Raw genomic sequence first — 17,357 nt, forward strand, 5'->3', positions numbered from 1 at the left:
CTGATTTTGATTATGGGGTGTTTTTGGAGACCGGTGATTGGAGAGATTGAAAGAGGTTAATATTAGAGAAAGGATCATTGAAGTAGGGATCAGAATAAAAGATAATTCAGACGAATATGTATTGGGTGTATATATATGGAGTGTAGAGATGTGGTGGTGGTGGGATTGGTGGGTTATACTCGCGGCGGAAGGTGGCACCGCGGAGGGTGGTGGCACCGCGTAGTGTTGGAATCGCCCCGCGACCTAATAGTGCTGGGTGACCTCCACCACCGACCTCTTCAATTGACTGCTCACCTCACGCACTGTCACCTCCAAATCCGAATGCGTCTTCACGTACCGCACAAACTCGGCCACCGAACCCCCCACACCAAAGTAGTAGTTCTTGGCCCCCACCAACGCCTTGGCTCCTCGCGTTCTTTTCACCAACTCTATCACCATCGTACTCAACACCGGTAACGACTCGAGCGAATAGATGGTCTCGCACGTGACCACAAGATCGATGGCGGTGTGTTGAACGAGCTGAAGAAACCGCTCGCCCCAGCTGCCCGAAATTAGCACGAGCTCGACGTGGGATGCCGCCAAGTCTGTTTCGAATTCCGCTACCACCTCGGCAGTAATGCGAAATTCGCTCGCGGTAGGCTGCTTCCGTGCCACGTACCAGTTGATCAACAAGTTCGGCACCGTTACTAGACGAAGCACTTCGTAGTTGAAATCAGAAAGAATCAATTTTAAGGGAGCCGTCGATGTCGCCGTGAGACGGTGAAACAACACATAGCATGAGGGCAACGAGGTGCCGCTGCCCAATTCCACCACCGTATTGGCATCAGCATAATTTGTGTGTAGCTCGTCTATCATATCGAACGAGCACTCCCACACTTTGAACCCTCCTTCGTAGTAATTTTTCTTCAAGTCCAGGTCGTCCGCAAGAAGAAGAGATGCTAGTTCCTCGTTGTCTTCTGTCATTACCTGATGTTTTATGTCATACAATGCCCGTTTGTACACGATATTATTGTTGGGAGTACAAGCGGTCTCGAACGAGAGCGAGGTGCCGATAAGCAGTAATAAAAGGTTGCTGATGTCGGCGACTTTTGGAGACACCGCGTCAGTGGCAGGTGCTGGTGGTGCCGAGGATGTTGTGGGGGCAGTCACCACTCCCACGCTTTCTCCATTGAGGTCTTCTTCACTGAAACCAAACGTGAAAGACATGCTCATCGCTTGACTTCGGAGGATCACAGATGTAAGTGAGAACTGCCCGCGCACGACCATCGCCCCCAGACCCTTTTACCTATATAGTAGATTCTACTTCTGACACCCAAATTTCTTGGAGGAAGACCAGGCTGAGTGAGAGGTCAACAAAGTAGGGCATCCAGGCACCTGAGATATGTTCATTGGTATATTGGCTTGGGGATGGCACATATAACTGGATGCCAGGAACAACTTTTTCACCTTTTTTCCCCCCACCCCTCCAAGCACGGGCCTAGTTCTTCCGAACGGTTAAAACAAAAGGAGCTCCCCGATCATGTATACAACCGATGCTCCGACGATGCTCTACAGTGGCGGGGCACACGGACCTCCACCCCCAAACTTCCAAACTCCCAATCGCGCTCCAAATAAACCCCTTCAACCCTCTCAACCTCCCACCCTCAATAAACAGCAGATAATACCTACCGGTTCACCCTCGAGCTTATCGCGCTCCTTTAATCCGCCTTTTAAATATGACCTGCTGTCGATAGCCTCTGGCAACTCCGAGCGCCCGCCAGAGCCGCATGCAGGAGCCCACCGCGACTACTTCAATCGTGGTGAGCAAAGATTTAAATTTTACCTTACAAACCTAATTCTTTATCACATCTTATGCCCATGAGCTTCAGTTCACCGCAAAGTCAGCATACACATAGCCCCGACAGCCCGCTGTCTCCCAGCATACCCCCCAGCCTTGCTAGCGGTGAGGGTGATGCCAGCGTCGGTACGCCCCACCTGGCCATCTCCGGCCCCGCTGCCACCCATAACACATCTTCAGACACCAGCAAAAAAGTCCTGTTCAACAACCTCGTCAGCCTTCCCACCTCATCCAACGAGTCTTCTGACGGCGAGGATGCCTACCACGACCACCAGGCCACTGACTCGCCCGATGACCTCGATCTACCTCAAAAACTTAAAAAGTATAACCTCCGTAAACTCCCATCTTATCCTTACAATGAGAGGATGCAAAAGACCAAAAGCATCGATTCCCAACTCTCGGACACTCTGTCGGTGTTGCCTGAGTTTAACAAGCGCCCGTTGACCGATACACCCATCGTTTCGGGAATGACAACCCCCGAACTTGCCAGTGACTACGATGTAGATAGTCCGCTGGCGCCAGACGAGGACCTCCACCCTGAGAACGAACAGGAGGCGGCCCAGCGCATCGAGCGCATGAAGAACATCTCCCACTTGAATCTCGCAGACTTGGGTAGGCTCAACGTGCTGTCTACGTCCTTGTCCCCCAACACCACGGCAGAGGGTACTCCAGCACCGGTGCCAGTGGCACCATCTGCACAAAGCCAGATGCGCCAGGAAGCAGTGGCTGGCACCAGGATCCGTGGCGTCAGTCCGGGGCCGGCCACCCTCCCGGTGGGACTGGCAGGCCTCGAATCTTTTTCCAAACTGACCCAGCAGCCACTCACAAAAGAGGCGTCCACCACCGCTTGTGCCGTCAGCGACAAAGTGGTGATGGACCGGCCTGCGCTCGAGATCCCCTACCAGCTCCAAAAGAAGTTTGAAAAAACCGCATCGCTCGAGAAGCTCAAAACCCTTCTCACCAAATCCAAAATGAAAAAATCATACACCTCCATCAACATCCCGGGTCAGACGTCGTCCAAGACGTCGCCCGACGGCCGCATCGCGTCCGTCGACGTGGGCCTGAAGTTGGTTATTGTCATGGTAGGCCTCCCTGCCAGAGGAAAATCCTACATCACCAATAAACTCACCAGATATCTCAACTGGTTGCAACATGATTGCCGGGTGTTCAATGTCGGCAACACTCGGCGGTTGGACATTGCCAACAACAACGGACCCGAAGATAAGCCGTTACCCGATACCCACACCCCCAATAATGAGATAAACTCTCCCGAACACCATGGAAACTCTCCCAAACTGCCTAACCACGACGCAGACTTCTTCAGCCCCGACAACCTGACATATACGGCTCTCCGGGAGAAGTGGGCAATGGACACGCTCGACCAGTTGCTCGACTGGGTGTTGAACGGCAACGGGTCGGTGGGGGTGTTTGATGCCACCAACTCCACCAAGAGAAGACGGCTGAGAGTCCTTAAACGGATCCAAGAACGCTCCAACGGTGAGTTGAAGGTGTTGTTTCTTGAGTCCATCTGCACGGACCCTGCCATCATTGAGAGCAATATCCGCTTGAAGCTTTCGGGCCCTGACTACAAAAACATGGATCCAGAAGTTGCACTTAAGGACTTTGTAGGACGGTTGCACAACTATGAAAAGGCATACGAGCCCATTGACGAGGCAGAGGAGAAACTTCCTGGGTTTCAGTACGTCAAGATGATTGACGTGGGGAAGAAAGTGGTGAGTTACAATGTTCAGGGCTTTTTGGCGTCGCAGACCATCTATTTCCTCTTGAACTTCAACTTGTGTGAGCGACAAATCTGGATCACTCGCCACGGTGAAAGCGTCGATAACTTGAGTGGCCGCATTGGAGGCAACTCGCCGTTGACCAAGCGTGGTCATCGGTTCTCCAAGACGTTGGCTAAGTTCATGAACTTCCAGAGACAAGAGTTCCGCAAGAAACAGCTCAAGCAGTTTTCCGACCGGCTTGAGCTCAAGTACAACGACTTGTTGAAGAAGGGACTTGGAGACTTCGACGAAGATGACGATACCCTCAACCAGATCCCGTCCGAGCCCAATTTCTACGTGTGGACGTCGATGCTCACCCGAGCGATCGAGACGGGAGAGTATTTTGACGACCAGGTTTATTCCATCAAGGAAATGCGCATGTTGAACGAGCTTGGTGGTGGCAAGTTCGAGGGCTTGACCTACGAGGAGATTCAGGGTAAGTACCCCAAGGAATACCAGGCTCGAATCCAGAATAAACTCACATACCGATACCCGGGTGTGGGAGGAGAGAGCTACCTCGACGTGTTAACGAGACTCCGGCCACTTATCACTGAGATCGAACGCCTCACGGACCATCTCTTGATTGTCAGCCACCGAGTGGTTTTGCGGATCCTTTTGGCATACTTTTTGAATTTGGATCGTTCAGCCATTGGTGAACTTGACGTACCGCTCCACACGTTGTACTGTTTGGAAAGCCGGCCTTATGGAACAGAGTATCATATGTACGAGTACGACGAGACCTTGGACTGGTTTGTGAAGGTGGAGCCTGACCACCAGAAAAATGTCAAGCAGGTGGGAGTGTTATACAAACAGAGAAAGTACTCGGTGGTGCCGACAGCCCCTCCGAGAAATAAGCCCGATGTGATGAGTGTGCGGCGGACTCTGACAGTAGCGGGACGGGCGCCCCCACCGCTTCGCCGTAGCGCCAGTCAGGGGTTTCGTCAATGATATAACGAATGCATGAATAACAACAGAGCGTAGCGTAGGCCCACCCAGTGGTCACAAACACGAAACAGATAAGAGATGGTATGATACGCCTCAGGTAGAGGTGACACGTATATCGTCTAACCCATATACCTAATAGCAACAAAATACAAATGAAAGTGACCTCGTCTAGCGCGTTACAGCGTCCGGGGTTATCACGCAAATGTGTTGCTGTTTGGTGTTTGATCCACGCACTTTTTTTCTACGTAAAAATTGTAAACTATCCATCATATATCTTTCAGATATACATACCTAACGCCACATACCTCAACCATAAACCCCCCCAAAGGCATCAAGAGCCTTTCATTTTGTGTACTTAGTGCTCATCAATCCCTATCTGTGATACACAAGCACCTTTCCACAAATATTGGCATTGTCTCATATTGTTTGAGTGAGCGGCAGTGGATAAATCCAACCATTAAAGCTCCTGACTTCGGTATTTCAGCTTACTACCCTTCGTTCCCACCACAAAAACAAAAACAGCCGTATTCACCTGAAGCTTCCAATTCCTGTGACCGATGAGTGATTCTGAGAAAACCTCCACTGATGTGGAGCAGATCACGAAACATAAACCAGTACTGAAACCTGAGAACCCAACCACGGCGGCTGCATCTACCTCTCCCGAAACCGACCTTACTTCCTCTGTGGCCACTGCTGACGACAAATTCAAGGTTCCACGAAGCCTCAAACTCGATTTGAATTCTCCTACGGCTCCTACCACTTCCTCGTCAACACCCTTGTTGTCACCCTCGTTGCCAATAGGTCCGTCGTCCTCCGACTTGGTGATGCCCGTAGGCTCTACAAAGCTTGACAAAACAGTGCTATCCAACCTAAATAAATCGTTGAAAGTCAAACAAAAAATCATCAGCACTAAGGAGCCCCAGCCCAAGAACATCAGCGAAATCGTCAACCGGTCACCCCAAGCATCGACGTTCCCTGGGAACATCACCGGCAACCCTTCCGCGATATCCTCTACCAACGACATTCTGGAGAGTGTACCAAATCTCCAACTCAACGAAGACAAAACTTCGACCGGAGTTCCTTCCATAATTCTGAAGAAGCCTAAGAAAATCCCCAAACAAAACTCGACTCGGACAGATATATTTGCTGCCAAGCTTGCTAGTGCTGTGGATGATGTTGATTCTTCTGACAGCGACGAAACGTTTGTGTACGAGCACAACATTAATGAAGACTACAATAACGATGAAATCAACGACATAAACCAAGAGTCTGAACAACATAACGATAATAATACCCCCTCAGACGACGAACACAACAACGATGATACGACACAGAAACCTGAAAATGAAGATCAACATGACGAGACTGCTGGAAATGGTAGTGGTGAACTTACTACTATTCTTCCCGGTCCTTCAGGCCAACAAAAATCCGACTTGACGGACTTACCGTCATTGTCCAAACCTGCTGATGACTATTCAACCAAAGATCCTGTCCCCAAAAAAGCAGCGTCTCAGGGGCCTCACAATGGTTCTTTCAACGGTCATCAGTTACTTGATGGGTTGATAAATAAAAACCTTCGTCCACCTACTCAGAGAACCTTATCCAACCGATCTGTCTCACCTTCCGAGGACAACAGAAGACCCGTTAGTCCTTTCAATAATTCTTCCTATGCTTCGTCTACCAACCAAGGGTATGGTACTGTTCAGTATAAACCCAACTCGAACGTGAGTGACTTCGATAAGTTTTCAGCTTATCAAGATGTTACGGATGAAATGGAAAGTGATAGTGCTTATGAATCTGACAATGAAACTCAGAAGACATCTAGGCCCTTCCAAGCTAATGATCTGAGGAGACCAAATTCTACCATCAATGGCGATGCTGAAAACATCGAAGCTGAAGACACCAACGTGGAGACTGAAGATGATGACATTGACGTGGACGACATCTCGTCTCACGACTCGTTTACCTCTTCAAAGAATATGGTTTCATCTTCTACCACTGCTCCACAAAAGTCAGGACATAAATCTTCAGTAGAATCGACGAAAAAAGTTAGCAGCGTTGAACCAACAAATTCTATCACCAGTAAGAAGAAGAGATCGGTAACGTCCTCCTCGAAGTTAAGGTCGACTACTTCGAAACTCTTTGATAAGAAAGGTTCCCAACCGCGGAGATACAGTATCATCCCAGATGACCTTGATATCGAGGATTTCGATGACGAATTGATTTACTATGACAATGTGAGGTTTCCTCACAATGGGAACAACACTAACAATAACAGCTTAAATTTCAATGAAAACTCTCCGTTGATAAACCCCAGAATTCCCCATTACAGGTCTTTAAATTTGAATCCTCAAAATCTCAGAAGAATGAACAAGACAAAACGGTACTTGTCTACTGGACAACAAATCTCAACCAATCCAGGTTCTCCAACTCCTCATCGTTCTGCCCCTGCCTATGCTAATGCAAATGTAAATGCTATCGTAAATACTGGAAACAGTAATGGTACGAACAATAACAGTGATATTTTCCCATTCCCGTATCCGGAACAGCCAAATAACCAGGCATATTATTTTGGATTTGATAATTATGACGAAGAAACAGGATCAATCAATGAGAATCAATATGACAAGCCCACCAGAAAACAATCGGGAATGTTCAGCAATCACCATTTGTCGAATAGTAATAATCATTTTTTACTTCCACGTAAGAACTCGTTTGCATACTCAAACTATGGAGCCGTCAAAAAGACAGTTTATACAATGATTAGTATCATCAGTATTCTTAGTGTTGGGTTCTTATTTGGTTTTTTTATTGCTTCCACAAAAGACTTGTCAAACGTAGCTATCACTGACGTCCAAAGTGCAGTGGTCAGTCAAGATGAGTTGATATTTAATATTGTGGTTGAAGCTGTTAATCCAGGATGGTTCACAATTGGCGTGAAAGATGTCGAGCTTGATATCTTTGCGCGAAGTGGATACTTACCTCCAAGTGAAATGGGTGGGAGTGAGGTTCAAAACCAATTGGAAAGTGCTGTCGAGACCGTATTACTCGGGACCATTCACAACTTGGAAACGGAGATGACTTTTGAAGGGGTGATTCTACATAAAGAACTAATCCAACAGGTAGGAGAAGTCAAGTTGTTACAGCCTGGTAAAAATTTAACCAATGCCATCAGCAGCAGTAATGACACTGTTCCCGATAACTCCGCTAAATGGGCAGTGATCTCTAAGTCCCCTTTTGATCTCATAGTAAAAGGTGTCCTCAAGTATAATTTGCCCTTAAGTTCGGGTGTCAAATCAGTGGTGGTAACGAAAACCAGCTACATAGATCCCAATGCAGCCGAAGGAGAGCGTATTTGAAAATGTATATTTATTGCGCAATTGTTGCTAGTTAAGTATGTAGTTGAACAAATCATCATTACCATACATTTTCCGGGGAACTAGCTGATACTTGAACGGTTTGGGATCAAAGCTGGTGGCCCGTGGATTACTGTTTCCCTTAAAAGGATCCTTTTCCATAGCCAATCTTTTGTCTCTTGGAGACGAGATTTTGAAGCAAAGCAACAACCTGCACACTAAAATGTACATCTCTTTGAATGCAAACATGTTTCCTGAGCACATTCTAATTCCTTTTCCGAACGCAAAGTGACTGATGGCATCACTATGCTTCAATTTGCCCTTGTCTAACCACCGGTATGGATCAAAGGTATATGGGTGCAAAAAATGAGTTTCGTCATGGTTGGCTGCGAAAGCGTTCATAATTAAAGTTGCACCTTCAGGAACAACGATTCCCTGATATTGAAACGATTTAGTGGTAGCCCGAGGCAATCCTAAAGGCAACACAGTGAAGTATCGCAATGTTTCTTGGATGAGGGCCATAATAAAAGAACACTCACACTCTGCTACCACTTTGTGCCATACATTCATAGGTGTTTGGTATAGTGATAAGAGTTCTCCAACTGCGATTTCCTGGAAATTAGAACCAAGAGGATGCGTACTCAACTGTCCAAATAAATGTTCCAAGTTCAAGGGAGTGTTGTCAAGCCCAGCACTCACCATCGTCAAGCAAATGGTCTTCAATTCTGTGAAATCAATTCCTTTGGGGTTTGTGAGCAGGTAGAAGTCCCTAATCAAATTGGGATGCTCCGAAGGCTTCTCGCTTCTGTTCTTGTAAAGGGTCTTCATATAAAAGTCTCTTTCTTCACGAGATTCACGAGTAGCACTCTCAGGAATAATATACCTTAAGATTGGGAAGAAGTCCAAGATGTTGGAAACGGGAGATCTGAGTTTGATGATTTTGTTCTCACACTTGATGATTTTATCTGCTAATTCTTTATCATGTCTATAACAGTCCAACTTACAGCCATAAGTAATGAACACTGCAGTCCTTAAAGAAAAGTATTGAAAATTCTTTATAAGGTTGACATCAGGATGAATAATATACGGGTTTGTGCTGGGCTGGAAACAAAGAGTGGGATTCAGAAGGAAAATCATCTTAATAGTGTATTTTGTCTCATCATCAAGAACAGCAACTAGTAACTTGGTATTTTTTCCATTCAAAGCCTGTGAAATCACCTGCTTTCGTTTTTTGAAGGTCTTGCCGAAGGGAGTGGTTCCAATGGTGAACTCTTTTGTGGACGACACCAAGTTATGGAAAGTATACTGCATAGGTCTTGAATTCACACAAGTTTTCTTCCAGATTTCAGAAACGTCTTTAAACGAGTTCACCACGATTACACTCTTGTTTCCCAATCTAATCTGAAAAATAGGCTGCCTGTATTCATTTGCCCATTCCATGAACAATTTTGCTGGGTTCTTTTGTACCTGCAAGATGTTTCCCACAAGAGGGTGCCCCGGAATTTGAAAAATCCCAGGAAACAGCTTTCCTCCTAAATAGTCATATTTATCCAACACCAACACCACAGCAATCCCTAACAACACCAAAAGAAAGCATTTGAGTGCGGCTGGCATAAGTTCTAGCAGACACTTGATTGTAGATAAGTTTTGCAACCCAGTTAAAATCGCAAAAACCTGCAGTTTACAAACAAAGCTTAAGAACAAACATATTTTTATGAGAACGGAATATACGAAGGTCTAAATACAAGCATGTTAACTAACTGTTGGAAGTGTAGTTTCCAGCATTCAAGTTGCTGATACAGTTGACAAGCTGGCCGTTGCAAGTGATGGTGTTTTGAATGTGGTTGAACACCGAAAACTTCAACTGAATACCAGAATTATCTTCTGCAGCCTTGCCGTTAGTCATAAATCTAGCTATCAACTTTTCGTCTGGGTTTTCTTCAGTCAAGTTGACCGGTTGAGTGAATCTCCAGGTGATTCTGTTTTTGTCTTTGTTAAAAGTACCCGTAGGTCTGGAGCTAGCGGAAGTGGCCTCAGTATCCAGCTTCAAAGCAACAGACACCACCAAATTATTCAAAACAATTGAAGAAGTGAAGTTAGGGTTCAACTTCACATTGATCATCAAGCTCGCTTGGTGGTCCTCGAATTTCCAGATCGAATGCACAAACACGGGAATCTGATCAATATCCAAGGATTGTTCAATGTACTTTATACCACCCAAGGTCTTGTTCAACACTAAAGCCGGGTTGATCTCAAATACTTCATCGTCCAATCTTTCCACAAACGTGTTATTTAGCATCACCTTGTCAAACTTGTTGGGGATTCTGACTTGGAGGGCACTGGAGGAGTTACCTTGATAATTGAAGGCCAATTCTCCAATGATGCTCGACTTATTCAAAATATCCAGTTGAAAGTTGACATTGATCACCTGAGAATTGGACAAGTTCAAACCAGGAATCAAGTTGGAGATCAATTCGTTGTGGTTGAACAAATCGTGCTTATTGGCAGTAGACGCCAATGAACTTCCGGTGACTTGGGAACTCAATGGAGGTTGGATCGGGTGCGGAGGCTCGATAACAGATTCTCTGGTATTGGGCAAGGAGTGGAAAATTTGAGACTGAATCTCACTCCTACCCGGGTGAGCAACTCTCCTGGCTGGTGGTGGTGCCGGAGCAGGAGCAGCAGACCTGGAGGGAGAGCTGGCACCAATAGGCCCGTTTGTGGATTGTCCATTTGTGGGTTGTCCGTTTGTGATCGCGAAGCCGTTAGGCAATGAAGAAAGCCCATCAGCAGCTTCTTCCGAATCTTTCACGTCAGGTTCAGGCAACTCAAACTTTTCCAGTCTCTGCACCTTTGGCGAAGTCTGGAAATTCTTCAAGTCATCGCCGCTTTCAAAGCTGTATTGCGTATGCCTTGATTTGTTCATGGACAAGTAGTCGTTGTTTGAGGCGACCTGAGGAGGCAAGTCCAAGCTGTTTTGCTGGAGCATGGAAGGCTTGTTCTCGTCTTCGTCCAGTGAGTCGTCTGAGTATTTGACGACGTTGGGAGATTTGGGCACATCAGGCTCAACTTCCTCTGGTTCAGGCGAGAAGGGTGAGGGAAGTATGGGTAAGTCCCTGTTGGGGTTGGACAGGGAGGACGTCTGGCGTGGGGCAGCAGGCTGGTAAGGGTCCTGGGCTGGTGCGAGGGTCAGCGGAGGCAGGTAAGTGGGGGCTTGGTAGGAAGCTTCGTGAGAGGATGGGGCCAGCTCGACCGGCTGCTGCCTCACTGGCGCTACTGGCGCGACTGGCGCGACGGGGGTAACGGGAGCAACGGGGGCAGCACTCGTGGCCTCGGACGGGGCAAACGAAGTCCTTCGCGGCGCTTGGGCGGCGGACACCGCGCGGTCCAGTGACTGCACCACCTCGTCCTCCCTCAAATTGGTAAGATGCGTCAAGTTCGTACTGGCCGTCTGATTCGAGTAAATCAGTTCCAAGTCCGTCGAAGTCTTACCCTTTCTCTTCCTTCCGCCAAAGATAGACCCTACCCGCGATCTCAATTTGACCTTCTCCTTCTTCTCCTTCTCTGAGTGCAACAACTTGGAATTTCTATTGGCCTTTTCCTTTTTGGTCTTTCCAGAACCTAAGTGCAGAGCACCGTGGAGGCTCCCCGCCGAAGTCTTGAGCAATGGTGGGTACGTCGCACCCAACAACACGTTCAAGTAGTTGTCCATTTCATTGTTGATATTGAAGTTGGACAATATGAATTTCAAAGAGTTTTCGTTGGCGGCTTGCAATTTCGCCCCATCCGCCCCTGTAGTATTAAACAAGTCGATGAGCAGTCCCACCACCAACGACTTCTCGTTCTGTTTGAAGTTCTTGAAATTTTCCAAAACTTGCAAGGACTTGGAATTCCATCTGTATTCATCAATGGGATTGCCCGAGGCAAGTTCGGTCAACTCCTGATTGTTGATGACCAACTCGCTGTACTTGATGTCATTATTGATCATGTTTACCAAGGGGCTGACCATGTGCAATTTCAAAAACTTGATCAAGTGATCGTTGGACGAGATATTGAGGTGTAGTGATTGCAAATAGTGGTCCCAGATGCTGGGGATCAAGCCGGCTTCTTTCTGGGAGTTCAAGTACAGGGAAAGGGGGACTGCCTGCGAGGAAACCAAGTTTTTCAACTCATAGTTTTGTTTCTGCAAACAGTTGATGTAGGCTTCGAAAAATTGGATTAATCTATTGGCAAGGTCGGAAGTGTGGCGAACACCTTCGTTGACAAGCGAGGCACTTTGCTCCGGGGTCTTGGATGTGAGGATCGATGTAGTGAAATCCGAGGATGTGTCCAAGTCAGACATTGGTATTAGGAGGAAGGGTGGGAATGGATGGTTAGTGGTTGTGGTTGAGAAACGCGGGCTCGCGAGAAATGTCGGTGATGTCGGAGGGAGGTCGGGTCACGTCGGGCACGTGACAGGTGGACAGAGGCGAGTGTCGTGTGGAAGTCGTGTCGGAGTCGTGTCGCGGTATAACCTAGTAGCATTCGCATCACGACATCTTTCGCACTGCCGGTGTGGTTCTACCCGGCTCGTGCGGACGCGCACATTCACCTCCAAGTGTGCCGGCACCGTGCGCAACCCAACGCCCAATGGCTATTTATCAGATGAAGATTACCGTCGAGACATTGTCTCCCATCCGGGCCACTTTCACTGATAAGCGACATTTGAGTCAAAACCCTGTTCTCCCCACCAGTCTCCCAATTTTGAACCAGCTAGCCCGTTACTTGACTGGTCACATGCAGCCTGGTTTGGAAACAATAAACTATCCCCCCCAATAAGCCTCGCCCGTTAGATAACATGTGAGAGAGAGAGAGATCTACTAACATAGCACAATGCGCTGACTCAATATGTTTACGAGCTCCGAAACCGGCGGATTTGCTAAATAATAATCGTCTCTAGAATAACATTTCCCAAATCGCTTTCAATAAAAACATGGGAAAAAGCCGTAAGCCCTTGAGTGCGATAAGAATGCGCGCAATATTGGAACCAACGGTTTTCCCTTTGTTTCAGGTAGGGCTGTTAATGCGATCAAGTAGGAGGACGGGCCATGAGAATGATACTACCCCAGGTTCCATCACCACCCATCGATAATGAAAATCCAAGAAAAAATTAGCCGGAAGCGGTGTATTCAAATGCCCATCGCTTTCAGCCCAACTATCTGCAGATCGCGGGCTCCGATTGGCTGGGCCATGCGCGTTTATCTTATCGTACATCTGGTGCCAATGTATATAAAAGATCATCTAACTGCCCAAGGGTTAAACTAACCAAATAATATGAGTAGCGCTACAGACTTCCCCGGTACGGGAGATGGAGGCGATGTCTTCGAATTGAACTTGAACGACCAGTTCGACTCGGGCGATATGGTATGGGTCGGTACTTCTGCCGCTTTGGTGTGGATTATGATTCCAGGAATTGGATTATTATACTCGGGAATTTCTAGAAAGAAGCACGCCTTGTCCCTTTTATGGGCATCCATGATGGCTGCGTGTTTAACCGGTTTCCACTGGTTCTTCTGGGGTTACTCGTTGGTTTTCTCTCATGGAGGTAACGAGTCGGTGTTTTTGGGAACTTTAAATAACTTTTGTCTTAAAGGCGTTTTCGGTGCTCCTGGTGTGGTCACCACTGTTCCCGACATCTTGTTCTGTTTTTTCCAGGGTATGTTCGCCGCTGTTACTGCCATTTTGATGGTTGGTGCTGGTTGCGAAAGAGCCAGACTTGGACCAATGATGGTTTTCCTTTTCATCTGGTTAACCGTTGTGTACTGCCCAATTGCCTACTGGACTTGGGGTACTAACGGGTGGTTGTTTAACTTGGGAGCCTTGGATTATGCCGGAGGTGGCCCAGTCCACGAAAACTCCGGTTTTGCAGCTTTGGCCTACTCCTTGGTGTTGGGTAAGAGACACGACCCGGTTGCTACCGGTAAAGTTCCAAAGTACAAACCACACTCGGTACAACTGATTGTGTTGGGAACAGTGTTTTTGTGGTTTGGATGGTTTGGTTTCAACGGGGGTTCTACTGGTAACTCCAGTATCAGATCCTGGTACGCCAATGTCAACACCAATGTGGCTGCTGCCTCTGGTGGATTGACATGGATGTTTGTAGACTGGTTCAGAACTGGTGGAAAGTGGTCCACCGTGGGTTTGTGTTTGGGAGCCCTTTCTGGTTTGGTGGCCATCACCCCAGCCGCTGGGTTTGTGCCTGTATACTTCTCGGTGGCTTTCGGTATTGTTCCAGGTATCGTTTGTAACTTTGCCGTTGACTTGAAGGACTACTTGCAAATTGACGATGGTATGGATGTGTTTGCTTTACACGGAATTGGTGGATACATTGGATCGATTATGACTGGTCTTTTCGCAGCCGATTACATTGCAGCTTCTGACGGATCGGTGGCTGGAGACGCCTCCTTAAGAATCGCTGGAGGTTGGATCAACCACCACTGGAAGCAAGTGGGTTACCAATTTGCAGCTGCCACCTCCACTGGTTTGTGGTCGTTTGTGGTCACTGCCCTTATTTTGTATGGTATGGACAGAATTCCTCAGTTGAGAATCAGATTGCACGAAGACGAAGAGTTGTTGGGAACCGATATTGCCCAAATTGGTGAATTCACCTACCACGACGATGAAGAAGCTGCCGATCACGAAGCTTATGTGATTGAGCCAATCAGATCCACGGACGCCAGATTGGCCAAGTTGAAAGCCGACACTTCGAATAATGTCAATGCTGAAGAATTGGTCGGAGAACTGCCAAAGGTTGATGGTAGCGATAGCGATAATAAGAGCAAGGAAGTTTAGTATTGTTTTAATGTATAATATGTGATAACCCAATAGATTTCTGTGCGATTTTATATCCGTTTTAGTATTTATTTTACTGGTATACATTAATATTTACGGCCGTACTTAAATTCCATAACCTTTTATGTTGGTAACACCACCTCTTTAAGTGATGGTAATTCCGAGATCAGAACTAGTTAAAGCCCCAATGATGGCGTCGTTCAACAAGTTGGAGGAATTCAACGCAGTTGTCAAGTCAGCTATACTAATCACACCATCTTGCACGATTTTGATAATCAAATCTCTCACAAATGGGTAGTTAGCACTGTCTTCAATAAGACCAACCACCACCTGCATTGCCAAGCCGGATTTCTCTAAAGATTCCACGAGGTTGTCGAGAATCGAATTGTCTCTCTTAGCCAATTTTTTTACCATTTTCTTAAGGACATCAGCAGTTTCATCATCAAAGTCACGTTTGTCAAACCAACCAGAAACAGTATTGAAGAGACTTGACAACCATCCGCTGGTGCTGGAAGAGGATGTCGAAGTGGAAGTAGACGTAGCAGTAGAAGTAGCTTTGGTGGTGGTAGCAGCCTTGGTGCCGGTGGCAGTGGTGCCGGTGGCAGTAGTGCCCGTTGCAGCCTTTGTGCCAGTAGTGGTGGTGGTTGCAGCCTTGGTGCCGGTGGCAGTAGTTCCAGTACTAGTGGCAACAGTAACACCGGATGCAGCAGCAGTGGCGGCCGAGTTAAGGGTCACCTCGGTTCCCGAGTCCGAATCAGCCAAAGAACCCAATCCCACCAAATTGAAAATAGGATCCAAGTATGAAATAATACCGGTTCCCAGGCCAATATCCAAGTCATCGGCGACGGTACTCAAAATACTGCTCAATCCGTCGGCAGCGTATTCAGCGTAGGTCAGGGCAATGGTGGAAATTTCCGAAACCAAACCAACTGTGTCCAAACTGCTCAGCGTAGGGGTGGCTGAAGAAGTACCGTCTTTTAACCCGTCAATAATAGTGTAAAGACCGGGGAAAAATGAAGAGTCTTGAAGGGCTCTAAGGAAAATGTCCACAGCCAAACCAGACTTGTCGACAGCCACCAAAAGGTTGGTCAAGTCTTGAGTCTTAAGGAAAGCTACAATGGCCTTCACTAAAATTGGCTCGGTGATTTTGTTTCCATCCAAAAGCTTGATAAGCTTAGGGGCAACACCTGTCTTTTCAATGGCTGTGAAAAATTCGGTCAAAATAGTGTATTCTCTTTTCGAGAGACCAACTTCTGTTGAGGTTGAGGTGCCCAAAGGTTGTGAGTTTGTGAAAGATGTCAATGCCAATAAGGGCACGCAGAAAGTAGATAATTTCATAGTAGTTGGAGTAAGTTGTAAAAGCTTTCAAAGAATGACTTCTAGGGTACGCTATTTATATTCCCTCCAGTATTCACAGGCCTTGACACATGATGAAGCCACTGCAGGTAATTTGAAGCAAATTCCCCTATTGGGTAAAGTCAGCTATAGCTCGAGATTTCGCAATCTCCAAATTACCAAATCGGGCAGCTTATTGGGGTTTGTAAGCTATTGTGCACGAAAGCCCCTACCTTTGATCAAGATTGTGGTAGCTTATTCACAATCGGTGTAGACAAATCTCACGTCGTATATCCATACCCAGTGTGTCCTTGCCTTGTGTATGTTTCAAACAGGTATGTGCAAGTCCCTTAACTATGGTGATAGTCCCCAAAGTGGAGACGAGCGAGTGCAAAAAAATAATGAGTCTCCAACTTTTCTTCTTTTTCGGGGTAGTATATTTTATAGTACATAGTTTATATGTTGTGGTGGAGAGAGGATTTGCAGTGGCTCTTGTAATTTTAAGAGTATGAAATGCGGGCTTAGGCTTCGGTTGCGTTAAACATGAGAGGTAAACTTGGAAATAGAAGTTGGCTTAGAGACTGGAAGTTACCTTGGAGACTTCAACGTTGGTTCGAAAGACCAGAGATGATACTTCTATGACCATCAAATAAGTGTGTTTTCCACAGTTCTTGGCTTTGGGACAAGGTTGTTAAATAGTGCACGCAAACCTTATTGTTGGTCTGTTCCGTACAATATTTTTTTTGCAAATTTCACGATCTGTAAAAAAAGCACAAATTGCATATGTTCATTATTTCTTCTATTTTCTGGATCGATCCTTTCAGGCGCCTAAAGACCATTTAACCTTAATTACTCCTCAAAAAAAAAAAGAGTTTCAGCCAACTCGTTGTGCTGAAACTCTCGAGGATATCATTGGCATCCCAGTTACAGATCCATGACGCTCTCGATGGTTTTCGAAATGTTATAAACATGATATGGTATCCTGACGATGCTGATAATCTCTCAATTGTCAAACATCATTCTGAAGACTAGTACATCGTCAAATTCAATCAAGAGCAAGAAGAGTATGTTTCAGTCAACTTTTTATTTGAATGGACGTTCTAATGTGATCAAATAATACATCAGCTGACATCCAAGTTCACAAACAGGATGCTGAAACATCTACAATTCGTAGAGACAAATGGGTGATTAGTGAATAAGTATTGCAATCCTGAGTTCTCCTAGTCAATGGTTCGTATACACGTAACGTTATTTTGTTCATTATGATAAAGG

The 17,357-nt window shown here is 46.5% G+C and overlaps 6 protein-coding genes across 6 annotated transcripts; 2 read left to right on the top strand and 4 right to left on the bottom strand. All coding sequences in view use genetic code 12, as the record gives it.

The window, feature by feature from the left end:
* Positions 1 to 243: 243 nt before the first annotated feature.
* On the bottom strand, positions 244 to 1,212 carry PSN45_002860 (protein-histidine N-methyltransferase; the record flags this gene model as incomplete). Its single annotated transcript, XM_006683728.2, has 1 exon — positions 244 to 1,212. One exon carries the CDS (start codon positions 1,210 to 1,212, stop codon positions 244 to 246), a length of 969 nt encoding a protein of 322 aa, XP_006683791.2.
* A 639-nt stretch (positions 1,213 to 1,851) lies between these two features.
* On the top strand, positions 1,852 to 7,922 carry PFK26 (6-phosphofructo-2-kinase; the record flags this gene model as incomplete). Its single annotated transcript, XM_006683726.2, has 3 exons — positions 1,852 to 4,486; positions 4,635 to 4,644; positions 5,126 to 7,922. 3 exons carry the CDS (start codon positions 1,852 to 1,854, stop codon positions 7,920 to 7,922), a joined length of 5,442 nt encoding a protein of 1,813 aa, XP_006683789.2.
* Positions 7,923 to 7,949: 27 nt separating this feature from the next.
* Positions 7,950 to 9,533, bottom strand: PSN45_002862 (cytochrome P450; the record flags this gene model as incomplete). Its single annotated transcript, XM_006683725.1, has 1 exon — positions 7,950 to 9,533. The coding sequence occupies one exon, from the start codon at positions 9,531 to 9,533 to the stop codon at positions 7,950 to 7,952; it is 1,584 nt and encodes a 527-aa protein (XP_006683788.1).
* A 142-nt stretch (positions 9,534 to 9,675) lies between these two features.
* On the bottom strand, positions 9,676 to 12,261 carry SYP1 (endocytosis protein; the record flags this gene model as incomplete). Its single annotated transcript, XM_066157948.1, has 1 exon — positions 9,676 to 12,261. One exon carries the CDS (start codon positions 12,259 to 12,261, stop codon positions 9,676 to 9,678), a length of 2,586 nt encoding a protein of 861 aa, XP_066014045.1.
* Positions 12,262 to 13,232: 971 nt separating this feature from the next.
* Positions 13,233 to 14,750, top strand: MEP2 (ammonium transporter; the record flags this gene model as incomplete). Its single annotated transcript, XM_006683994.2, has 1 exon — positions 13,233 to 14,750. The coding sequence occupies one exon, from the start codon at positions 13,233 to 13,235 to the stop codon at positions 14,748 to 14,750; it is 1,518 nt and encodes a 505-aa protein (XP_006684057.1).
* Positions 14,751 to 14,894: 144 nt separating this feature from the next.
* Positions 14,895 to 16,088, bottom strand: PSN45_002865 (uncharacterized protein; the record flags this gene model as incomplete). Its single annotated transcript, XM_006683723.2, has 1 exon — positions 14,895 to 16,088. One exon carries the CDS (start codon positions 16,086 to 16,088, stop codon positions 14,895 to 14,897), a length of 1,194 nt encoding a protein of 397 aa, XP_006683786.1.
* Positions 16,089 to 17,357: the final 1,269 nt, after the last annotated feature.

This window comes from Yamadazyma tenuis, chromosome 3 (assembly GCF_029203305.1).
Source record: "Yamadazyma tenuis chromosome 3, complete sequence".
NCBI classification, from domain to species: Eukaryota; Fungi; Ascomycota; class Pichiomycetes; order Serinales; family Debaryomycetaceae; genus Yamadazyma; species Yamadazyma tenuis.